At 37.6% G+C, this 26,088-nt stretch overlaps 1 protein-coding gene across 1 annotated transcript in view; it reads right to left on the bottom strand.

Moving 5' to 3' along the window:
• LOC150095635 (dynein axonemal heavy chain 8-like) overlaps positions 1-26,088 on the bottom strand; it is a 2,108,518-nt gene that overhangs the window by 158,938 nt on the left and 1,923,492 nt on the right. The window contains exon 76 of the mRNA XM_090409931.1: positions 14,100-14,216. Coding sequence (XP_090266057.1) covers positions 14,100-14,216 — 117 coding nt within the window. The remainder of the gene's footprint in view (positions 1-14,099; positions 14,217-26,088) is intronic.

The following is a 26,088-nucleotide window of genomic DNA, read 5'->3' as shown; positions in this document are numbered from 1 at the left end:
GCCACCTGCTGTGTTTCCCAAGGAATACAACTTAAAGTCATTCAAATCAAATGTAAACAAATTCCTCCTTTCCCAACCCACTACCCATACACTGTACTAATGTACTATAGGTTGACCAACCAATCTCCTGTGTATGGGCCCAACATAAAAAAAAAAAAAAAAAAAAAAAAAAAAAAAAACAGACAGTGGGTTTTTGTGGGGCTGAGTTTAAGGCTTTTTCTTTAGAGGTCTCAATAAAGAAGTTAGCCAGGGGAGAAGAGAGTGCAGAACCCACGGCTGTCCTCTCTATCTGTTTGTAGAATTTTCCTTGCCAAATGAAATAGCCTGAGTTTATGGTGATCTGAAATAGGAGATATCAGGAAGAAATTTGGCTTAAATGAGATCTAAGGTATCTTGAGTGGGACATAAGGAGGAGACATCAAAACTGACCATTATGTTAGTGTGTTGGAGTGAGAGGGTTTCTATACTGGCGCTAGTTTTTTATGTGATGGTGTGTTGCCAGTATAATATGTGAGTACTTTGGCTAAATGTGTGGCTAATTTGTATGTGGGAGAATCAATGCCATCTACAATGGGACATAACGGCACATTCTGCTTATGGATTTTTGGTAGTCCATATATTCGGGGGGGGGGGAGTTTAGAGTTGAAAGGTTTTAGTCTGCTAGTCACTTCCACAGGCCAAGAAGTAGCCTTCTTAAGGGGCCTTTAGAGTGTTCTGATTTGGGAGCTGGTGGGATCATATTCAATGGGGAGGTAGGTAGACCGATCTAACAGTAAAGAAGAAAGCTTACCTGTGTGGTCAGTTTGGTTGAAAACCACAGTGGCATTTCCCTTATTCACTTTGGTGATTATTATTTTGCTGTTGTTCTTCATTTCTTGTAGCGCTTTTAATTCTTCTTTAGATATGTTGATTTTTGGTGGTTTAGCTTTGGTAAGAACCCTGGCTACCTCCAGTCTGATATTGTTGGCAATATGGATGGGAAGGTTGCAGATACCATGTTCTACTTAACATTATTTCTTCAGAAGGCATTTTTTTGGTGCTAAGGGCAAAGTTGTGGCCATGTGAGAATGCACTGAGTGCTTTAGGGTAAGGGAGGACAGGTTAATTACTGTGTTGAGCAGTATTTGAGGTTCTGAGGCAGAGTTCTTTTTTAGATTTTCAAATTTTTTAATGTGCCAACATTATATTTTAATAAATTCTTTCTCTGCTGAAGAACTAGAGACATCTGAGAGGATCATTCAATATGCGCCTGCATGCACATATCATAATTTTATATTCCCAGAAGATGGCAATGTAACATTGCAAAAATATTTGAAGGTATAGATCACAGTTTTTTAATTAATATTTGAGCATATGTTGTCATTTCCTGAAAAATTTAGGGTAATCAGTGAGATGGTTGCAGTTGCACTTGTTGACGCTTGCACAATTCATCAATGGTTGCGGTTATCTTGCTAAGGTAGAGTCATGAGTCATCATCAACATTCAGCCTGTTCCTATATTTATTTTTTTAAGCAGTTAAAGATGAGAAGCTAGTTGTTGTGAAAGGTAACAAATGTTTGAGTGCAATTTTTGACAAACTCGGATATTCCTTCTCCATTCCAATCAAAAAACTAATCAATAGTTTTTTTGGAATGAATGTTTTTTGAACTATTGTCAGAAGATATCTCCCTCAACTCTTCTTTACTGGACAATGGAAGATTATATTTTTCAAAATCAAATGTGAAGGGTTCTTGAATCCATTCTTGCATTTCATCAGGAGTTGGAAAATACTGCCTTATATGAGTTTTAAGAGTGCTTAAGTGAACAATTATTTGTTGTCGGATGTGGAGGGGGACCCTACATTAATAAATAAATAAAGTTAGAGATATATTTTTGTTCTTCCCAGTCTATGATAACCTTTTCCATATTAATCATCAAATTTCCTTCCTCAATCTTTCTTGATATTCCAGAGAAATAATTCCAACATTCTAGCATTCCAGAGACCAAAAACAAATCTTAGTCAACTGTATCTGAACACTTTCCATCATATCTTTATCCTTATGAAACCAGGTGACTAAATTTTTCACAGTAATCTATATTGTCTGATCAAGGCCTCATAGAAGGGAACCATAACCTCCTTATTTCCACATGTCAATGTCCTCTACATCGTTCCCATAATTCATTGTGAAGTTCTCATAATTTTAGTAATATGATCCCCTAAATTTTAAGTCCTTATCTATTATTAGTCTCAGATCTTCTCGAGATTATGTCAGATATCCTCTATAAACTGTATACTTTATATCCCATCTTTGCATCCCTTACACTTTGCAACAATGAACTGGCAATCTCCACTGATTTGCCCATTCACCCAATCTATTCCAGTCCTCTCATAAAGAAAGACATAACATCTGCTCTATACCTCATAGTTCTTCCCATCTTTGCATCATCATCTGCAAACGACCGCATGGTGTTAGAAATGAGGTAGTTTCTAATACCATTAATATACAAGTTAAACAGAAAAACCTCAAAACAGAACCTTAAGACACAATATTAGTGACATTCCTCTTCTGAGATATTGCTCTCCACAAAAACAACTTGCTGATACCTATCCAACAAAATAATCTATCATCAACCCTATTCTTTCCAGTTTAATTATCAATTTGTCATGTAGCAATCTATAAAAGGCCTTTGCAAAATCTAAATGTACTTGTTCCCTTGTTAATAAGTAAGTGGTTTGTTAAAACATGATTTCCTTTTTGCAAACTTGTATTATTATCAAAGAGAATATTACCATTATCAGCTCAATTCTGGATTTTCATAGTTACTCAACTCTCCAACACTCCTGACTCCAAATCAGGGTAACCTTTAACCTTCTTTGTAAATTGGACCAATTTTTTCTTTTTCTATGCCTCTGAACCTTGGCCATTGTAAGATTGATGTTAAAAAGTAGATCAGGGTAGGTGTTAACTCAGTAGAAAATAACTCTTTTAATATCCCGACGTTTCGATCTTCATATTAAGATATGAAGTACATTTGGAGTATATACAAATACACAAGCACAAGCTGAGTTACATTACAAATATGTAATGTAACTCAACTTGTGCTTGTATATTTGTAAATACTCCAGATGATGATTTTAATATGAAGATCAAAATGTCGGGATATTAAAAGAATTATTTTTAACGCGGTTGTAAAGTCCATAATTTCTAAAATGAATGCTGATCACTGTGCAACACTAAAAGAAAGGATTAACTCAGTGGAACATTCTTATTTGAATTTCTCATTTAATATTTCAACTACATCCGTTCTTTGCAGTGGTTATCGTACTAACATTTTCACCATAAATATTCTTACTTCTACTGAACAAAATCAAAAAACTCTCAACTCTCTAAACACATCAAAAGAAACACGGTGGGATTTTTTTTTTTTTTTTTTTTTTTTTTTTTTTTTTTTGTGATTGGCAAATTGCTGCTCATGTTGCACTTTTGCTATTAAGCAAGTCTCCTTCCTGGCCTGATTTCTATTTTCCTCATGAAACTGATTATTACTGCTCAACTTAGACTGTATTTATAATTCTTTTTTCAGACTGTATGCTTAAGCTATTCATTATTGCAGATGATGCAAAGTTGGGACGAACCATAAAGAGTAGTGAAGATGTTGTGGCCTTGCAAGAAGACGTGTATAAATTGAGTGATTGGGCAAGCAAATGGGGATGTGAGTTCAATGTTGCAAAATGTAAGGTTTTAAAATTTGGAAAACAAAGATGGGATGCAGAATTTATGCTTGGTGAGAATATATTGTTGAAAGTAGAGGAAATAAGAGATCTGGGGTTGATAGTGGATAAGGATCTAAAATTTAGGGGACACATCGCCAAAATTGTGAAGACAACACAAAGACTTCTGGGAATGACGCGGAGGACACTGACGTGTAGAAGTAGGGAGATTCTTGTTCCATTGTATAAGGCTTTGATTAGGCCACACATGGACTATTGTGCCCAGATTTGGTCACCTGGTTTTCAGAAGGATGAAGAGATGTTGGAAAGGGTCCAAAGGCAACTGACTAAGGTAGTTTCTGACCTCTGGAATGTCGAGTATGAGGAAAGATTGAAAAGATGTAATTTGCAGAGTCTAGTGGAGAGAAGGAAGAGGGGAGATATGATAGAGACCTACAAGTTGGTAAGGGGTTGTTATAGGATCAATGGTGGAGAAGTTCTACAGAGAATAGTGGGAGATCAGGGGAGAACCAGAGGTCATCCCTGGAAACTGTATAAAGAGGGTGTGAGTAGGGGAGTGAGAGGATGGTTTTTTTCGTGCAGAGTTGTGAGTGATTGGAATGCCTTGCCTGAGAGTGTAGTGTCTGCAAGGAGTTTGAATGTGTTTAAGACGCAGTATGATGAGATGTGTGTGAGATAAAAGGACCTCATAGATGGGTCTTTGACTCCATGAGGTCTTGTTTAATAAAAAAAAAATAAATAAAAAATGTATTCATTTATTCATTTCACATCTACCTTACTTAGCCTCCTAATAGATTCAGACACTGTTTCTGTTAATTACTTCTTAACAGTCCTCAAGCAACATTGATCTCTTATACATGCGTGCGCACACATGATTCCTCATTTTATGATATAACTTCAAGGTGTTTCCTGAGCTTTTCCTAATCATCATAGTTCTTTCCAAAATATATACACTGGTATCCAAAAATTATATTTTGCTAAGGAAAAACTACATTTTTACCTATATATGTAACAATATTCATGACTACAGCCAAATGTGTACATATGCTATCTACCAGTTACTGACCAGACATTTTAGCACTTTGCAATTGATACCAGCAGGTGAATCCTAATATTGGGTATGTCCACTTGGCTTTGATCACCTTCTGCATCATTTGAGGGATGCTTTCCACCAATGCACAGCAGACATCAGGTGGAATTTGTCACCATTCCTCCATCAAAGCAGCACTGAGTTCAGCGACAAATTGAAGATGTGCTACTCTGAACCTCAATCGCCAATCCAATTTGTCCCACAAGAGTTTGATGGGGTTGAGGTCAGGATTCTGCATGGGCCAGGGCAGTCATTTAACAGTCATCTCTTCATACCATTCCATAACTGGTCAGGTTGGCCGAGTGGTTAGTGTAACTAACCACTCGGCCAACCTGACTTTTCCACTCTGCAGCCAAAAGGCTGCAGGTTTGAATCCAGTCATGGGCATGGATGTTTGTGATTATCTGTGAAAATACTAGTGGCAGTAGATGGCATTGGTGTAGATGATGATGTTAATAATAATAATAATAACAACAGCTGCAACTTTGTGACATGGGACATTGCCGTTTTGATACTAACACGAGTCCATTCCATAAAAACTCCAGAGTGCAGGCAGCACCTGATTATTCAGAATATCAAGGTACTGAGCTGCCTTCATGGAACCATGGACAATGACCAGTAGTCCCATTCCAAACCAGCTGAATATACCCCACACTATTAATCCTCCACCACCAAACTTTACTGTGGATACAACACACTATAGTAACAGGCGTTCACATGGTGGCTGCCTCTGCACCCTGCCATCAGACTGGAAACAGGTAAACCTTGATTTATCGCTCTAGAGTACCATTTTCACTGGTCAATTGCCCAGTCTTACACAAGGCCTGACAAACTACCTTGTTCATTGTGGTGATGTTTGCCTTGTGTGGTGCTGGTCTTCATGGAAATTCAGTAAATGAAGTTCTTTTCATACAGTATTAGTGCTCATCATGGTGTTACTGGAACTCATCATAGATGGTTTGTGCTGATTGTAGCTGGTTTTTGGATGCTGCCATCCATTTTAACACCCTCCTGCCCCTGTCATTCATTTTTGGAGGTTGCCTTGGGTGTTTTTCTGCACTAGTGATGCCAAAACGTCTCCATTTCTTGATTACATCACTAACTGTTGATTTTGGATGCTCCAATTGAATGGTAATGGCATGTATGTGACAACTCACAATGACACCTCTCTCAGAGCTCATGTGTTGCCATACTACCTATATTCAACTGCTATGATGAAATATTGCTTCCTACTATCTGTACATTAGTTTTTACGTTATTAATAAACCTCGAATGTTCCATAACTTCAAATAATGGGGTGACAATTAGTGGTAGATAGTACAGTAGAATCCGCTTATTGTGATCGCAGATAATATTATCTATTGTTATCAAAATCAGTCGGTCTCAAAACACACCATTTAAAATTAATTAAAAATAATCTGTCTATTGTAATCAAAGTTCTGGTTATTGTTATCAAAATCCTCGAATGTTTAGCCTTTTATGTCTCAGAATTCTAAGAAATAAGGGTTACTCAGGAGAAAATTTGTTGAACTTTTCCTTTAATCTTATTCTTCCGTAAATCTTATATCTTCCAGGCAAATGCAGGTGGGTAATTTTTAATCTTTCTCGTAGTCTTAACTTCTGTAAATCTTAAATCTTCCAGGGAAATGCAAGGGGGGATACAAATGCAGTCTAATTGTGATTTTTCGAGTTTGTTTTCGTGCTCTCTTTCAGTAAGTAAATTTGACTTTAAGTGCTCGTTAAAACAGCCCTTAGCATTATAGCAAAAGGAAGTAAAAACAAGTAAAGATTTATCTTTTCAAGAAAAGCAAAGAATTTGGAGTGCTATGATAAGTTGCCCAAAATGAGTCAGCATAGTGTGTCTGTGCATTTAAAAATTTCATAACTACTCTTCTGTAAGATCTTAAAAAATAGATCAAACATTGAAACTTCAGCTCTTACTAATGAGAACATGGATCGGAAGAGAGCCCAATCTGGTAAGGATACTCAAGTTGAATCAGCATTAAAAATTTGGTTTAGTGATGTTTGTGAAAAGAATGCTTTGATTAATGGTCCTTTGACCATTAATCAAAGAAGAACTTGAAGAACGTGTCAAAAAGAAGAACTTGCAAAAACAATGGGCAAAGAAAATTTCACAGCAACTGATGGATGATTTAATAGGTGGAAAAAGAGAGAGAATATTGTGTACAAGAGTGCTCATGGCAAAGAAAAAAGTGCTGATTTGTTACCGTGAGAAGTGATAGTAACTCACTCCTCGCAGTAACAACAAGCCCTCCTCAATAGCCATTATACTGCAGATGCAAAAAAAAAAAACAACAAGTAGTTTTATTGTATCCCTGAATACGGTACAGAGGATTTTGCAGTCTGTGTAATATATTTCTCAACAAATAGTGCAATTAGAGACAGCTGGAATAAAAACAGCGCTAACTAATGAACCACACGTCCATTCCTACAGAAACTATGCTGTATAAACTCAAGCAAAACCATATGTTGCACTGAAACACAGTATCTAACTAAAAACTATTGTCCAATTTTTCAATTACATGAAATAAGTGTTTGTTTTATTGCATTTGAAATTCTCAATGTCATTATGACAGATCACAAAGGCTAACTTCAAATAAAATTCTACCAAGAATTGAAACATGCCATATAATGAGTGTGTGAGTTCGCCTGCCAGATCAAATGCAAACAAGCAGGCAGCCATAAAATTCAACCAACAGTTGAAACTTTGTGTGAGTTGAGTCTGCCAGTAATGAGAAGTTCTGTTGGAATGATAAATGACATCCCGTCATGGATGTGTTAAAACTAAGAAATATATAGTGAATGTTGTTATAACAGTTTCAGTTGTTATGGCATTCGGTTGAAGAGAATTAGCATTTCAACTCAACAGTTGTCGGCTGCCTTTGTTTTTGGGTCACGTGATCTTTTGTTAATACTGCACCAATCATATGCACATCTTCATAGCTGCTCTCTTGTTCAAAGAAAATTTAACTTGTACGTATTGTAATAATTAAAAAAAAAGTAGAATAATTTTTAAGTGTGTAAAAGGATATCACCTGTAAATCATTGACGTGCCACTTCTGGTACATGTGCCATAGGTTTGCTATCTGGGATCTAGATCAGTGGTCACCAAAGTGGTCGATATCAATCCCAAGGGGTTGATATAACATTGTTGGGGTCAATTCGGGCTCAGGGGTCGATAGAAAAATATAAGACATCATTGTACGGGTAATATTTAATTCAGTTAACTTGGATTACCTCCATCCTGAATGACAATGCAATTAAGAGTGAATTGTGGAAACAGTGACATGAATAGGACCTGTAAGATGGAGTCATGAAATTAGTTACGGAGGCCAATCATGTAGGCCAAAATGACGTATTTACCAATAAACGGATATCTGTGGTTCCTGCCCGTGGCACATCCTATATATACCTATAGGAAGATTGTATTATTATTATTTTGTTATCTAAATTAAATTACATATTTTATATATTATTTATCCCTCCTATCAAATATGTAATGTTAATAAGGACGTCAAAAACAAAAACGTATCCCTTTGACGTTAAGCCAATATAATAATATATACTATATTATACATACAAGAAACACTATAACTACACAATAAACAATCTAAAAACTCACATAAGCATATTTTTTTGCTTGTCCTGTCATAATTACGTAATAGTAAAATAGAGGGGGTCGATAAAAAGTCATGAAACTCTTGAAGGGGTCGACGGTCAAAGAAGTTTGGCGACCCCTGATCTAGATGATGTCTTTGAGACATTACAAGACATGCAAATTATTTCTTTACAAAAAAGAGCTTCCTTCAGACACAATTCACTTAGCACAGCCTTTTGCTTTTTATTCTATTGAGTGCTACCATGAATTGACACCCCCTTTGTGTGCAATTCGAATATTTGAACATTATTATTATTATTATTATTTTATTATTATTAAACAAGACCTCATGGAGTCAAAGACTCATCTAAGAGGTCCTTTTATCTCACACACATCTCATCATACCGCATCTTAAACACATACAAACTCCTTGCAGACACCACACTCTCAGGCAAGGCATTCCAATCACTCACAACTCTGCACGAAAAAAACCTGCCTCTCACTCCCCTACTCACACCCTCTTTATACAGTTTCCAGGGATGACCTCTGGTTCTCCCCTGATCTCCCACTATTCTCTGTAGAACTTCTCCACCATTGATCCTATAACAACCCCTTACCAACTTGTAGGTCTCTATCATATCTCCCCTCTTCCTTCTCTCCACTAGACTCTGCAAATTACATCTTTTCAATCTTAATCTTTCCTCATACTCGACATTCCAGAGGTCAGAAACTACCTTAGTCAGTCGCCTTTGGACCCTTTCCAACATCTCTTCATCCTTCTGAAAACCAGGTGACCAAATCTGGGCACAATAGTCCATGTGTGGCCTAATCAAAGCCTTATACAATGGAACAAGAATCTCCCTACTTCTACACGTCGGTGTCCTCCGCATCATTCCCAGAAGTCTTTGTGTTGTCTTCACAATTTTGGCGATGTGTCCCCTAAATTTTAGATCCTTATCCACTATCACCCCCAGATCTCTTATTTCCTCTACTTCCAACAATATATTCTCACCAAGCATAAATTCTGCATCCCATCTTTGTTTTCCAAATTTTAAAACCTTACATTTTGCAACATTGAACTCACATCCCCATTTGCTTGCCCAATCACTCAATTTATACAAGTCTTCTTGCAAGGCCACAACATCTTCACTACTCTTTATGGTTCGTCCCAACTTTGCATCATCTGCAAACAACTGAATATCTCCATCTTCGCCAATATCATTAATATACAAGTTAAATAGTAATGGCCCTAAAACAGATCCCTGAGGCACTCCACTAGTGACTTTCCTTTTCCTGGATATTGCACCCCCATACACAACTTGTTGATACCTATCAGATAGCCAGTCTCCAATTCAATGCACTAATCTAATATCCAACCCCATCTGCTCTAGTTTGACTGTCAACTTATCATGAGGTACTCTATCAAAAGCTTTTGTGAAATCCAAGTATATTACTGTGTATCCTTCTCCTCTGTCCAGGGAACCAGTCACTTTATTGTAATAAGTAAGTAGATTACTAAAACACGACCTCCCTTTAGCAAATCCATGCTGTCCATCAAAGATTATACCATTGTTGTCAACCCAACTCTGGATCCTAGTTCTCACAAGCTTCTCCAACAACTTAACCACAACACCTGACACACAGATAGGCCTATAGTTTGATGCTTGAGTTCGATCACCTTCTTTATGAAGTGGCACAATCTTGCCCTACTTCCACTTTTTAGGAACTTGACCAAGTGCAAGACTCGTATTAAAAAAATATGTCAAGGCAGGTGTCAACTCTCTGGCACATTCCTTCAGTATACGCGGTGATATATTATCAAGTCCCATAGCCGTATTTATATCTAGTTTACTCAACTCCCCAAACACCTCTTGCTCACTTACAGTCAGTCGCTCCTCCCCATCATCAACTGCTCTTAATCTCTCCATGAAGTCACATTCACAAGATTGAAAGATCTTTATGAACTGCTCATTAAGTATTTCCACCACACATTCTGCAACGGCTGTCTTTATACCATTTCCTCCAATCAATGTCATTCTTCCATAATCATTCTTTCTTTTGCTGGCTACATATCGAAAGAACTCCCTAGGATTCTTTTTAGCTTCATTATCTAACTGCTGTTCATACCTCTGTTTAGCTACTCTAACCAACCAAGTCACCCTCCTTGCCTGGTCTTTGTAGACCTCATGAAATTGGTTACTTCCACTTCTCTTATGCTGCCTCCACAATGCCCTTTTTTTCTGTATTGCATGCTTATTCTCTTTATTCATCCATCTCACACCTACCTTATTTAACCTTCTCACCCATGGTATACATTTAGACATTGCATCTAAATATTTTTTGAAAATCCCCCAAGCTGCATTGATCTCTTTTCCAGCTAACTCCTCATTCCATGCTACACCTGCAAACTGTCTCCTTAGCTCTTCATAATGTACCCATTTTCTATTAGAAAATGTCAGTTATACAAATTGCCCAAGTTGATTCATCTGAATTTGCAGTTGTAATCTTCAGAAATAGTGTGTCCTTAGAGTTTGGATACCAGTGTATATCCTGTCCTCACAGAAGTCCTCATTTGGTTGGCTGGCCACTAAGCAGGTGGTCAGGTAGCAGATAACCTGGTCACTCAACCAACTAGCAGGAGATTTGTCACTCCATTTACAATAGCAGATTCTGATGAGATAAGATGATCAAATCCAAGACTTGATCTAAAATCTTGATTCTCACAATCCTTCTTCTTTTACATAATCTAACATATTTCTCCCTCAAAAACTTGATAAATTCATTCTCTTTGTCATTTATGCCTGTCTAATTAAAAGCACCTATAATGGTCTAAGACATTTGTCTATACATCATTACTCTCCTCCATACTGGTAGATCTATAGCCACATCGAAAGAAAATCGATCTATATCTCACAACACACCAACTAAAGCTACTGCCATTATTTCTCCCTTGCACTGGCATAACTCCACTGCTATCATCAACACCACTTACTCCCTTCTTGCTGTTTCTATCTTCATGAAAAACATCATACTGCTTCATCTTTATTTTTATCAGAATATCATCCCAAAAGTGTCTCACTGATTCGGGTAATTTTTGATGAAAGAATTCTCTCAGTGCAACAGTTTTGTTCCTGCTATTTCAGAGATACTCCTGGAATTAAAAAAAAAAAAAAAAAAAAAAAAAACCATAGTTCATTTCTGGGTCTATAACAAGTACTACTGATTTATCAGATGTGATACCTCTATAACTGCCCTTGTCCATTACTATCATTACCTATACCATAATTTTCTCCAGATAGAAATGCTCCCCTCGCATCTCCAGCCATCCCATATATTTACTCTTATATACACAAATTTGTGCCTACCTTCAGCATTCACCAAAGAAAGATGGCACGGCTTTGTCCATTCAGGAATTTAATTTTGATTTCATTTGTTTAGTGAAATATGAGGTGTTCTACATGTATTTGTTCAATTATATACATAAATTATGGATATTTATAGCAGATGGAAGGAGGGTGTGTGTGTGTGTGTGTGTGTGAAGTGTGAGCTGATATGTTGATAACTTTAAGTGTTAGTAGAATACCAAGGAGGATGAGTGCTCACCTGATAAAAAAGAAGGATGATGTAAAAGAACAGCGGAAAAATGGTAAAAACGTTTTAACCATTTGAAAAAGAGACCAAGTGATCTGAGAAACTTAACAATCGATGATAAGAAAAAAGATAGTGATATGAAAGCAGCAGAAGTTAACTAACAGTTAAAGGTAAAGTGGTAAGTGACTCTAAGTGCAAACAAGTGTGTATGGTGGGAACAAAATTGAGAGAATGAAAGAGCAAAAATGCAATGCAAGATTTGAAAGTTGAGTTGGTTAAGATGAGGCAAGAGATGAAATGGATGCAAAATTAAGTTAAGAGAATTCAAGATATGTATGGAAGAGTGAAAATGATGAAAACAAATAATATTGGCATGTTTAAGTTAAGGGATATTACATCCCATATTGTTTCTTAGCCGAATAGGAAACTCAAAGAGTTTCATGCCGAATATAGTAGAAACTATATAAAGTTCGGCGATTCCAAGCACAAGCAAATACCTGGATACTGCAGCAACTGACCCCTAAGTTAGTGCAAGCTGAGGCAACTCATGTCAAAAGTGGAGCAAGTTCCGATCACTATTCTTGATATTAACCCATAATGTGAACTTAGCTCCTAGGAGCTGTATTACTGTTCTACATTATGAGAGAAGGTTACCCAGACCGGTTTCAACCTTTATTGAGGTCTCATCATGAAATGTATAATCAAATTAACCAATCAACTAAGAAAAGGGTGATTTTAATTATGGCAATATAGAAGGGAATGATGAGATAGAAACTGGAGGTAAAGAAAATGAGTTTCTTGAGTGTAATCTGAAAATCCAACATGACTCCCATCCTAGAAAAATTTCTTGAGTTTTTGAGAAAGAAAAAGGCTGGAAAGGAGATCAATACAACTTGAGGGATATTCAAGAACTGTCTAGTATGTAACAGAGGGCACATGAGGATTGAGGGTTTTGGATTTCATCATCTCATTAGAGTGATTACCTGGGTGGTTGCCGGTAGTGTGAGGACCTCTGTGAGAAAAGGGTATATGTGGAACTACAAGGCTGGTGATTATGAGGAGCTTAGGAGACAGCTTGCAGGTGAAGCATGTAATGAGGAGTTAGCTGGAAAGGAGATCAATACATCTTGAGGGATATTTAAGAACTGTCTAGTATAAGCAATGTCTACATGTATTCCAGGGGTCAGAAGGTTAAATAAGGGAGGTGGGAAATGAATGAATGAAGAGATTAAGAATGCGATACAGAGGAAAAGGCATTATGGAAGCAGCACAAGAGAAATGGTAATAATAAATTCCATGATGACTACAAAGAACAGGCATGGAGGGTGACTTGGCTGGTAGGGATAGCAAAAGTGAAATATGGGCAGCAGTTAGCAAATGAAGCCAAAAAGTATCCTAGGGAGTTCTTCGATATGTGGCCAACAAAAAAAAAATTAAAAAATAAAAATAAAATAACGATTATGGAAGGATGACATTGATTGGAGAATATGGTATAAGTCAAACTAGTGTTTTTATTTTATTTTATTTTATTTATCCTGAAGACAAGCATGGAAATGCTTGTCTTCAGGATAAATAAAATATGGTGGGCAGGAAGCTAAAAACTTTTAAGCTTTTTGCCCACCACAAAGTACAAGACATTAGCCATTTCCTTACATAATGTATATCAGGAGATCCTTTGTGATATTATCTCTTGTATTTTGGACAAAATGACAATTATGATTGAGAAGATAATTAATTAACACCAAAACTAGATTCATTATGACAAATCTCCACATGACCAGCACTAGCTCAGCATGGTGTCCATTTCTTTCTGTTTTCAGGTACCTGAACTGATTTAACTGTAATCTTTCATGATATGAATCATGCTTTGGATGATTAGCTGATTGTTAATGTTCTTACTCGTTTAAATTAACCTGGAATTTTGGTTTTACTGAAGATAGACTTGGGTAATTTAGTCCAGAATATTCCATTTTCAATATCAATAAATATTTAGTGTGATAACATATCTGCTATAAATGTCTAATTCACAAGTTGCCTTGAAAAATATTGAAGAATGTTTATAAGAAAAACTCATTTTTGCAACTTACTTCTTTAGGGTTCATATCATCTAAATGGTTCTGAATAAACTGCACACTGGATGACCAATCTGCTGTGTTAAATTCATAAGGTATGTTCCATCCCAATGGACCAAATTTTCTTCTTTCCTAAGGAAGATTCAAATAAACATGAAAATATAATTATGATTTTCCATTATTTTCTTACTCTGTTATTATTTTATATCCTAATTTTAATGATAAATGAAATTAAAATAGGATAAAACGCAGTCAGGTTTTAAATTATGTATAAATGTTATTAATTGTCATATCTACATATATGGGGATTCAATGATTCATGATGTGCAGAAATAGAATCTTAGAGAAGTACTTGCCCGGATGAACAACAGTGGGTATGTTCATGGCAATAAAGTAAGGTGAGAATGTGGATGAGATGACAGTGATGGTTTATATGAATGAACTGAGAGGACAGTGTGAATTTTTTAGTGAGAGATCTAAGATAAATATTATTAATTGTAGAAGAGAAAAGTGTGAAAGGGAAGGTAGTGAGCATATTACCCAGATATGATCATGCAGAATAGAGGAGGAGAGCAGCAATAATGAATGACATGATATTAAAAATGTGTTCAAAGATTGGCCTGGAATAAGTGGGTGCTTGGAGCGCATTACTGGCTAGATGGGAGCTGCATGAGAGATATAGACTGCATTTGAACATGGATGTAGGCATCTGAAGAGACTGTTGTTATCTGGGTAAGTTGGAATGTTAGGGCAGAAAAACTATATTTTCCAGGATGAATGATAGCAGGGTGGCTTCTTGTGGGAGTAATCACTTGGAAGGTGGGAGAAGGTATGGTGTACTGCAGAGTCAAATGGGGACTGGAGGGAATAATAATAATAGGTATAGAAATAAGGACAATGAATTGATGTTTCTTTATACAAATGTCGGGAGTATCAAGAATAAAGGAAATGAATTGGTGGCATCAATAGCCTTAGCATGTCCAAAGATTACCCAAATCAATGACATGTGGTTGACAGAAGATGATGTCCTGATAGGAATAGAAGTTGAAGGGTATAGCATATTTTGGCATGATAAGAAGGGCAAACATGGTGGTGGAATGTTATTTATGATAAGTGATGAGTTGAGTCCTCTCAAAGTGGAGAATTTGGAAGGAAATTGCAATGATAATTTTCTAAGTGTATGATGACAAGAGGCCATCCCTGGAAGTTACGAAAGGAAACTGTGAGCAAGAGGATGAGGAGTGGTTTCTTTGCATGGAGGGTGGTTGAACCGTGGAATGCATTGCCTGATGGATTGGTGAGAGCGAGAATGGTCAACGAGTTTAAGGAGTGGTATGATAGACTTTGTGTTTATTGGGGGGGGGGACCTCCCCTCGATGAGTCTTGACAGACTTTATGTTCTTAGGAAGGACCTCCCACGATGAGTGGAGATAGAGGTGGAAGGACAAAATATTTAGAGGGATGTTGCTATAGGCCAGGGAACACAGAGAAATGGGTAGGAAATGTTTAGTCAGATCAGTCAGGTGAGTGGAAGGCAAGTGATCATCATGAGAGGTTTGAACTATATATGGCAGTGCAAATTGGTCAGGGGAAGCATCAGACAGTAGAAAGGGAATGATTCTGGAATTATTGAAGGACAAATGTCTCCGACAACATGTAATAGAGGGAGCACATGGATCAGGAGTTATAAATTTTTTCTGTGTTACAATTAGAGGATCTCATTATAACAGAGATAATGTTCTTGAATCCTCATTCCTATCATCAAACCTCATTACTACCAAAAAAAAATACTGACCTTAGTTTTCATAGCATGTATTTTATTCTAGTAAAACAAAGATGTACTTAGAGTTTTGAATAGTATACAATTATACATCAACCCAAACTAAAATGGTACATGGATATATTTAATTTGAAAATTACAACTTTTAAATTTCTAACTTATATTAATGATAATGAAAATATTTAATGAGATAGCTGAACTTGTCTTTCAGCATGTTCCCTCACCCCTTGGGGAGGATACACTTCACAGTTTGAAAAACCACTGCCTTAAATGAAAAACAAATATGATTTGGTGTAGAGTGGATGAGTAATGAAATCATTCACAATTAAGTCATGCTCTCCTATGTCCTCTACACTGATGTTCTTCATGAGTCCACTCTGATCAGGATGAAACACCCTTATAAATTGATCACCGAATACCTCAACAATGTTTTCTGCAGAAGTTACCATTCTACCACTTTCATCCATTAACATCATCTTACCATGATCAGTCTTCCTTTACTTGCCATATATCTAAACTCTATATGGTTTTCTTCAACTGGCTTGCCAATTTCTGCTCATACTGCACTTTTATTTTCCTTACCAACAGAGTCACTCTCCTGGCTTGTTCTTTATACTCTTCAATGTAAGTGATTATTACTGTTATTCATCTTGCACTTCCTCCAAAGTATCTTCTTTTTCAGATTTCATGCTTAAGCTCCACATTCATCCATTTTATACCTCCCTTAATCAGCCTTTTGGCCTTCAGACTACAGATCTGGGGTTGATGATTGATAGAAACCTGAAATTTAGGGGACATATTGCAAAGGTGGTGAAGGTAATACAGAGGATTGCAGCAATTATGAGAAGGACACTGACCTGCAGAGATAAAAGGATTATCATTCTGTTGTATAAGTCTCTGATCAGACCACACTTGGACTATTGTTCTCAGATTTGGTCCCTAGGATTTGAAGGGGATAAATTAACTGTGGAAAGGATACAAAGACGGATGACAAAGATGGTTTCAGGACTGTACAAGCATAGTTATGAGGATCAGCTGAGGGAATGTGGACTGCAGAGTTTGGTGGATAGAAGAAGGAGAGGTGATATGATTGAGACTTTTAAACTGTTGAGAGGTGGTTACAGAGTTGACACTGGGGAGTTCTTTCACTTGGGTGAACAGCAGGAAGGAGTGATGACAAGAGGCCATTCCTGGAAGTTACAAAAGGAAACTGTGAGCAAGAGGATGAGGAGTGGTTTCTTTGCATGGAGGGTGGTTGAACTGTGGAATGCATTGCCTGATGGACTGGTGAGAGCGAGAATAGTCAATGAGTTTAAGGAGTGGTATGATAGACTTTGTGTTTCTTAGGGGATGGGGACCTCCCCCCAATGAGTCTTGACAGATTTTATGTTCTTAGGAAGGACCTCCCACGATGAGTCTTTTGACTCCATGGAGGCCTGAATAATAATAATAATAATAATTCGCATATTGATGCTGTTATGTATTTTTATCAATTCCCATGAAGCATTTATTTCCTTACTGCTCAACTCCTCATTCCAAGTTATAGCTCCAAGGTGTCTCCTAAGCTTGTCATAATCACCAGCCTCCTATTCCACATATATCATTTCCTCACAAAAGTCTGCATATGTCTAGCCACAATCCAGGTGGTTACTTCATGATCACTTTCACCAACTAAAGGAAAGTGTGAAATATCTGATCATTTCTGATGAAATGATCAGATCTAGAATGATCTAGAACTCTCAATCCTTGCATGCCATCCTTCACATGCTGCCTGATAGTTATCTCTCAAGAACTCAAGAAATTCATTTTCCTTATTCCCAAATTCTATCTTTTCATCTATCCTATCTATCCATCCTATCCTATTCTTATACTGCTGTAATTAAAATCATCCATAATAATTAACCTTCCTTTGTTCACAAATCCAAGTTGTTTATACATTTTTTCATCACCATCCTTCACATTCTCAGGCCTATAGCAACATCCAACTAAACATGAGTCTGTCGATTCCATGGAGGGTGTAATAATAATAATAATATATCTTCTTGTCAACTTCCACATTACACCACATTGCCACTATTTCCCTCTTTCATGTCTACCTTATGTGGACTTAATTCTGCTGCTATCATAAGCAGTACTCCCCTCCTTTCTTGCCCTTTCTATCCTTGCCAAAAATACTGTATCCTTTCCTTTCTATTCTGGTTATGACATCATCTTCATTCAACCATTTTTCACTTATTGCAATGATTTTGGGTTGAAACTAAATCACTGAAACCATTTCATCCTCCTTATTTCTGATATTCTGGCATTTGTAAACAAACACAGCAGTTCATTTTTAGGTCTATAACCATTCCTATCCAAGCCACTTGTTGGTTGTGATTTCCACACCACACCTACCCAATCACCTTTATCACCACTTATCACATATATCTGCTCAGTCTCAACTTCTCCACCAACATTACAATATACTCCATCTTCATACACATATTTACTGACACTTTCAGCATCCACAATCCCTATGCTAGATGAGTCTTTGACTCCATGAGGTCTTGGGGTAGTAATAATAATAATAATAATAATAATAATAATGTCTCCCTGTCCACCCAGGCTCCATTTTCAAAATCATTCGTAAGATGATTGTCACAAATGCAAATCATCTGGGGAATATGCTCATATATTTTAGTGTAAAATAGTAGTAAAAGAATAGCAACTTAAACAATACCACATATCTAAACTAGAAGAAAATGTCTCATTAAAATGTGTAACGATTTCTTCTTTGTACTTTAAGTAAAAGCAGATATTTGGGTAACTGGTTGGAGCCGCTAGAGGGCCATAAGTTGCATAGTGTTGGAAAGAAGCTGCAGAAAGAAAAATGCTATTTAGAGTAATAATTGGCAATATTGCATGAATTTAGTGTTATACTATATATTTTTTGATAACAAAGTGTGTCTACATGATTTTTGGTGTGATTTATTAGTTGAAATTGTCTTCTCTAAATACTGAAAAAACGGCAATAGTGCATTGTGCCCTTTAGCTGAAAAAGGCCTAAGTTTGATCCTTGCCATGATGAGAAGAATCAATATATAGTTTTTTACCTGCATGGTGCAATTGGAAGAACAATGCAACAAGGCTCCTCTCTATTGGAAAAGGCCTGAATTTGATTCTTGTCGTGATGAGAGGAATCTTTATATGGGATTTTTCAGTGGAAGGTGAGTTAGCCGATCTCTTATGAAGTAGCAGGGTTTTTTCTCCAAGAAACTCAGGTGTTTCATCCCACATACAGACATAATAGCCTTGAGAACACACACAATTTACAGACCAAAAATACTAGTGGTGGCAATGAGCAGTAGCTGGCATTGGTGTAGATGATGATGGTAGTGGTGGTTCGGAATAGTTGGTAATAATGGTGGAGACCAGTGGCATCGCGTGCCCATTTCGGTTAGGTGTGCTGTTGTGTGGGTTATGCAACCCATGCTACAAATTTCACATCAATTTGACCGTATGCATGGGCATCCGCAGAAAATTTTCCGGGGGGGGGGGGGCAAAGCTTGGAGACAAATAATTACATCAATAAATTTTTATAATTATTGATGTAATTAAATAATTACATCTATGAACTTCTTTTAACATTTTTTTATGTAATTATTTGTCGATGTAAACTATAAATACATTATTTTCATTTTACATTGATTTTAATGATCTTTAATTCTTGGAAAAAAAAAAGTATTCGGACTTAATACAGTTTTTAGTATAATTTCATATATAAAAAAATTGACCAGCATATTTTATTAAAAAATCAATTAATCCCAAAATCCTAAATCAAATTATTTCAGTTTAAAAGCAAAAAAAATCATAAAACTAACAAGTAAAATAATATTATAAATTTAGTTTAATCCTTTATCCAAGTGTAAGCAAAGAAATTTTGCGCCTGAAGTATCTTCAGGACTGAGGCAACTCCTGGTAAAGGTGAATCAAGCTCTCATCACTCCTTGTCTCAGTATCTCCCATAATGCAAAGCACATCTCCTTGCAGACATGTATAATGCTATGCATTAAGGGAAGGGCCACTACCCAGACTGGTGTCAGTGGGAGCAAGACCAAGACATCAAAACCGGTCTAGCTAGTGGCCCTTTCCTTAATGCATAGGAGGAGGAGAGCATATGATTAAGACATATAAGCTAGTCAGGAGATGTTATCAGGTTGACACAGAGGAGATTTTTCTTAGAATGGGAGAGTAGGTTAGAACAAGTGGCCATTGCTGGAAATTATTATTATTGCCTGAACCTTCAAAGACTCATCAAGGGAGGGCATCTACTCTACAACTCTCCGTCTCCACCACTCAATCAACCAACTACAGCAAACAACATCATCTACACCAATGCCATGTACTGCCCACTGTCACCACTAGATTTTTTTTTGTACAGACAATCCACAAACATCCATGCCCGTGTTCTTGTGTAGAGGCTTAAGTGCTGTGAGGACATTATGTTGGAGGTTTAATGGACTTTTAACAACACTCAAAAAGAATTAAAATAGAATTTAATACTTCCTATATTTCATCCTAGTCACTAGGACATCTACGGGGATTACAAAGACAATTAATGTAACATGCACACAAAAACTTACAATACTAAGCCCAACCACGTGGGTGACAATAAAGTCCTATCTAGGTGGAGCGCCCTCTAAGGGCAGTTGTAGGTGGCCTGGAATGTAAGGTGGGACCTCTGGCGATGACTGTTTCCCAAATCTTCGGAAGCTTAATGCAACCGTATTTGTTAAGATTTGGTTGGTTTTTGAGAGCTGCTGCTGCTTCTAAGAAAAGTCTCTCTTTCTTGAATTTGCTGTGGTGGAGCATGGTGGTTTTCTTCCATGATACTCTGTGGGTGGTGTCCAAAACATGGTCAGCCAAGCCTGAATGGCCATAGTTGTGTTTAACGATGTACGACTTGTGTTCCTCTAGGCGGATGGATGCTGATCTGCCTGTCTGTCCAAAGTACGCAAGCTTACAGGAACAGGGTACTTTGTAAACTTCAGGCAAAGAGAGAGGAGGGAGCTGATCTTTCGTAGAACGGATAAGGGTAGCCAGTTTGCGGTAGGGCTTATATGCTGTGTGTAGGTTATACTTTTTTAGTATCTTAGCTATTTTTTCCGAAGTGCCAAGGATGTAGGGTATGGTGATGGCATTTTTAAATTCTTGTTGACGAGAGGGACGGGGAATGGGGGAGGAATTGATTATTTTTTTGATGCTGTGTTCACTGTAGCCATTGGAGAGGAAAGTTCTGTGTATGTGGTTAAGCTCAGTAGTGAGGGCGGTTCCACTGGAACAAAGATTGTGGGCTCTCTTGGTAAGGGTTTTAATGATGCCATATTGTTGTGAGGGGTGGTGGTGGGAGAGTTTGTGAATGTATCTGCCTGTGTGTGTGTGGGTTTTCTGTATACAGTGAAGGCAAGTGTATCATTAGGCAGGCACGTGACTAAGGTGTCTAGGAAGGGTAAACAATTGTTCTTTTCCTTTTCCATAGTAAACTGGATTCTTGGATGTAGGCTATTGAGATGACCAAGGAAGGAATCTAAAGTGTCTGGGCCATGAGGCCAAATAGAGAACACATCATCTACATATCTTAGCCAGATAGAAGGTTTGAGTGGGGCTGAGTCTATGGCTCGTTTTTCGAAATCTTCCATATAGAAATTGGCAAGGGGGGGTGAGAGGGGGGAGCCCATGGCGGTTCCCTCTATCTGCTTGTAGATTTTGTTATTCCAAGCGAAATACCCAGAGTTGATGGCAAAGGAAAAGAGATCTAAGATGTCAGGGGGAAAAACGTTTTCTAAGAGAGATAAAGTGTTAGTTAAGGGAATATTAGTAAACAAGGAGGAGATATCAAAGCTTACTAATATGACTGTATTATTCAAGGTTAAATTTTCTGTGAGGGCTTTAAAGTGGGTAGAGTTTTTTATATAGGAAGCTGAATTTCCGGTGAGGGAGGACAGAGAGTTGGCCAGCTGTTTAGACAGTCTGTAACAAGGTGCATTGGTGGCATCTACTATAGGCCTGAGTGGGGAATTAGGTTTGTGGATTTTTGGTAGACCGTATATTCGGGGGGGACGGGAGCGGAAAGGTTTAAGTTTTTTCGTGACGTCGGGGGGCCAGGAGGTTACTTTTTTAAGTAAGATTTTTAATTTCTTAACTTGCGTTTTTGTGGTAGCGCGATCGCGGAGGATAATGTTCATTTTACGATTGTATTCGCTGGTATTAAGGACAACTGTGGCATTACCTTTATCCGCTCTGGTGATGACGATACTTTTTTCTTTGCGTAGTTTCTGGAGAGCCATGTGTTGGGAATAAGATAAGTTACTTTTTGGAGACGAAGAGTGAACGAGGATGTTGGCTACGTCGAGTCTGATGTTGTTGGCTACTTCCGACGGTAAGCGACCGATCCCCCGTTCGACGTTAACCATTACATCGAGCACCGGCACTTCTTTTGGGGCGACGGCAAAATTACGGCCGAGGCAAAGGGCGCTGACGGCATCATCAGTGAGCCTTTTGGACGAGAGGTTTATTACTGTCTGGAGTGGTTGAATTTGTGGTTGTGGTTTGTCTTTAACCAGGCTGTTGTATTTCTTGACGTGTTTGTTTTTTATTTTCTGAAATTCTCTCTGTGCGGAAGTTTCCGAAATGTCAGAGAGAATCGACCAAAGTTCAGGGTTAAGAACGGTGGAGAGCTCCGCTTGTAAGGAGCCAATGGCGGCGTTCGTCACTGCGAGGGCGGCACGAGTAGAGGCGATTTGCTCGCGTAGTAATGCTAAGCTGGCACGTTTGTATATCAGGAGTGCTTTTTTGGAATGGAAATTTATCTTCATTTTAACACATTTCAATATCACTCTTGTAAAAAGCACTCCGGATATACAAACGTGCCAGCTTAGCATTACTACGCGAGCAAATCGCCTACATCCAAGAATCCAGTTTACTATGGAAAAGGAAAAGAACAATTGTTTACCCTTCCTAGACACCTTAGTCACGCGCCTGCCTAATGATACACTTGCCTTCACTGTATACAGAAAACCCACACACACAGGCAGATACATTCACAAACTCTCCCACCACCACCCCTCACAACAATATGGCATCATTAAAACCCTTACCAAGAGAGCCCACAATCTTTGTTCCAGTGGAACCGCCCTCACTACTGAGCTTAACCACATACACAGAACTTTCCTCTCCAATGGCTACAGTGAACACAGCATCAAAAAAAATAATCAATTCCTCCCCCATTCCCCGTCCCTCTCGTCAACAAGAATTTAAAAATGCCATCACCATACCCTACATCCGTGGCACTTCGGAAAAAATAGCTAAGATACTAAAAAAGTATAACCTACACACAGCATATAAGCCCTACCGCAAACTGGCTACCCTTATCCGTTCTATGAAAGATCAGCTCCCTCCTCTCTCTCTGCCTGGAGTTTACAAAGTACCCTGTTCCTGTAAGCTTGCGTATTTTGGACAGACAGGCAGATCAGCATCCATCCGCCTAGAGGAACACAAGTCGTACATCGTTAAACACAACTATGGCCATTCAGGCTTGGCTGACCATGTTTTGGACACCACCCACAGAGTATCATGGAAGAAAACCACCATGCTCCACAGCAAATTCAAGAAAGAGACACTTTTCTTAGAAGCAGCAGCAGCTCTCAAAAACCAACCAAATCTTAACAAATACGGTTGCATTAAGCTTCCGAAGATTTGGGAAACAGTCATCGCCAGAGGTCCCACCTTACATTCCAGGCCACCTACAACTGCCCTTATAGGGCGCTCCACCTAGATAGGACTTTATTGTCACCCACGTGGTTGGGCTTAGTATTGTAAGTTTTTGTGTGCATGTTACATTAATTGTCTTTGTAATCCCCGTAGATGTCCTAGTGACTAGGATGAAATATAGGAAGTATTAAATTCTATTTTAATTCTTTTTGAGTGTTGTAAAAAGTCCATTAAACCTCCAACATAAAATCCATGCCCGTGGTAGGATTAGAACCCAACAGCCTTTTGGCTGGAGAGCAGATACAACAACCACTCGGCCAACAAGGCCAGCATTGTATAAGGAGGGTGTGAGCAGAGGAGTGAGGAACAGTTCTTTGCATAGAGAGTGGTTGCTGAGTGTAATACATTGCTTGAGTGTGTTGTGAATGCAGACACACTGAATTAAGGGACGGTTGGATGAGCATTGTGCATCATAGTCTGTACCTCCCACAACGAGTCTCTGACTTCATTGAAGTTAGATGTTAATAATAATAATAATAGTAAGAAGAAAAATATGTACTTTTTTCTTTTTCATTGGGTGAATTTACAATGTTCTTTCTTTATGTTTTGAAAAGAAAGTGTGCACATCATTATTTTCTTGCTATTTTTGCCAATATATATAGAACATCTGTTCGAATTATAAGAGTGACAATTTACTGTTTTTCTCCCACACAAGAAAAAGAAATAAGGCAATAATATTGTTGTATCTGTTTAATTTTATAGTGGAGTTGCAACATTTATGACCTCTCAACTTTAAAAATGTTGAAAACAAAAAACGAAACAGATTATAATTATTGCTGTTGTTATTTGTAAGTGTATATTTCAATGATAATAATTCTATTTCTTAACCATTGTAAAATACATGATGAAATTATTTGAGATATGTCCTATATGAAATTGATTTCAATTTTATTATTGGATTTTTTTTTGAAGTGCTTGCTGAAGTGCCTACATAAACTTGTAGATATTTTTTAGAGATTGCTACTCTGTGATCTAGATTTGTTATGCAAGACACACTTTTTTTGCTTTTACAGGAGGAAACTGTTCTAAATAATATTGTATCTTATTCGATATATATACAATTCAATATATGTACAAACACTTTTTTAAAATATTTTTTTGTGTTGTTTGCTCAATACAGAGTAAAATGATAGCTACTGATCACATGTGTAGACTCCATCCATAGCATCATTGTATGCATCAGCAGTGGGTTTGTCTTTCTTGAAACCATGCTTCTCCATGGATTCCATTGATGGATTGTGCAGGGAAGAAGAAGAAAAACATCTTTTGTCTTTCCAATGCAGTGCAAAAACTCCACCGTGGATAAGCTTGGATTTTCCCCCTTGACAGTTTTTCCCTGATGGCAGATCTGGAAGAATGTCTTGCCTTTTTGCATTTGCAGTACAATAACTATCTTATTATACAATATACAATAACTGTACAGTGCTGTAAAAGCAAATCAGTGAGTTCGGGACACATATAGTAGTTACCCATTGCAACCCAGTAACCTTTCCTCAGTAAGGGATCTAGTAACTCTATTACTACACACACATCGACAATGGAAGATTCAAATATTCATCATGCTCGAGTACAGTATGCTTCCCTGTATAAGGTTGGAAATCTCAAAGAAATCCACTTTGTGTGATCCACTTTGGTAATTTATACTTTGCAAAGCATAAATGACCCCATACTTTGTTTTCTTTTGGGGCATATACTGCTTACATTTCAACCTGTCTCTGAATGACATTAGACTTTCATTGATACTCGTGTCTCTCTCTCTCTCTCTCTCTCTCTCAGGAATGTATAATAATCTCAATTTCTGACATATTTTCATCAGAAAATCATAAATTTTGTTGAGGACTAGGCAAAGATGTGTTGTCTGATCATATTCTTCAGTATTCTGAAAATTCAAATACTTTACGATGAGACTGAATTGTTTTTCAGTCATAGCATCACAAACTATTGGCTTGTCCAGAATATTCTGTAGACCAATACGTTTTGAGGATGGGCTTTTTCACGATATCTTGCACAGTCAGAAGCATTCTAAATGTTGAGTAATTATAAATTATTCAACTTGCTGATGTCGTTGGCAAGCATAAAGGTATGTTCCACTATGAAGGAAAGAATATCATCATCTAGAAATAGACAGAAGAAGCATAAAATGTTGCTGTCTTGAGTAATTCCTGGCATACCTATGAAATGGAAACTGTAGACAAGCTGGTGTGCATTTAGTGATGATCACCCATCTGCACATAGACGTGTTTAAACTACAGACAAAACTGTTATCTTCAGAGCTAGAAAAATTTCCCTCATCATCATCATCATCATCAGTAGAGTAAAAGCTACTTGAAAGGCAAAGGTGCCAATGTTTCTTTTATGGAGGAAGATTTAGAGAGGGGACAGTGTGTGTGGGTTGCCTAGGTATGATAAAGCTGA

This window comes from Typopeltis vanoorti, chromosome 20 (genome assembly GCF_054136105.1).
Source record: "Typopeltis vanoorti isolate ZY-2024b chromosome 20, IOZ_Tvanoo_1.0, whole genome shotgun sequence".
NCBI classification, from domain to species: Eukaryota; Metazoa; Arthropoda; class Arachnida; order Uropygi; family Thelyphonidae; genus Typopeltis; species Typopeltis vanoorti.
Note: the sequence above shows the minus strand (reverse complement) of the source record. Positions and strands in the feature narration are given on the sequence as shown.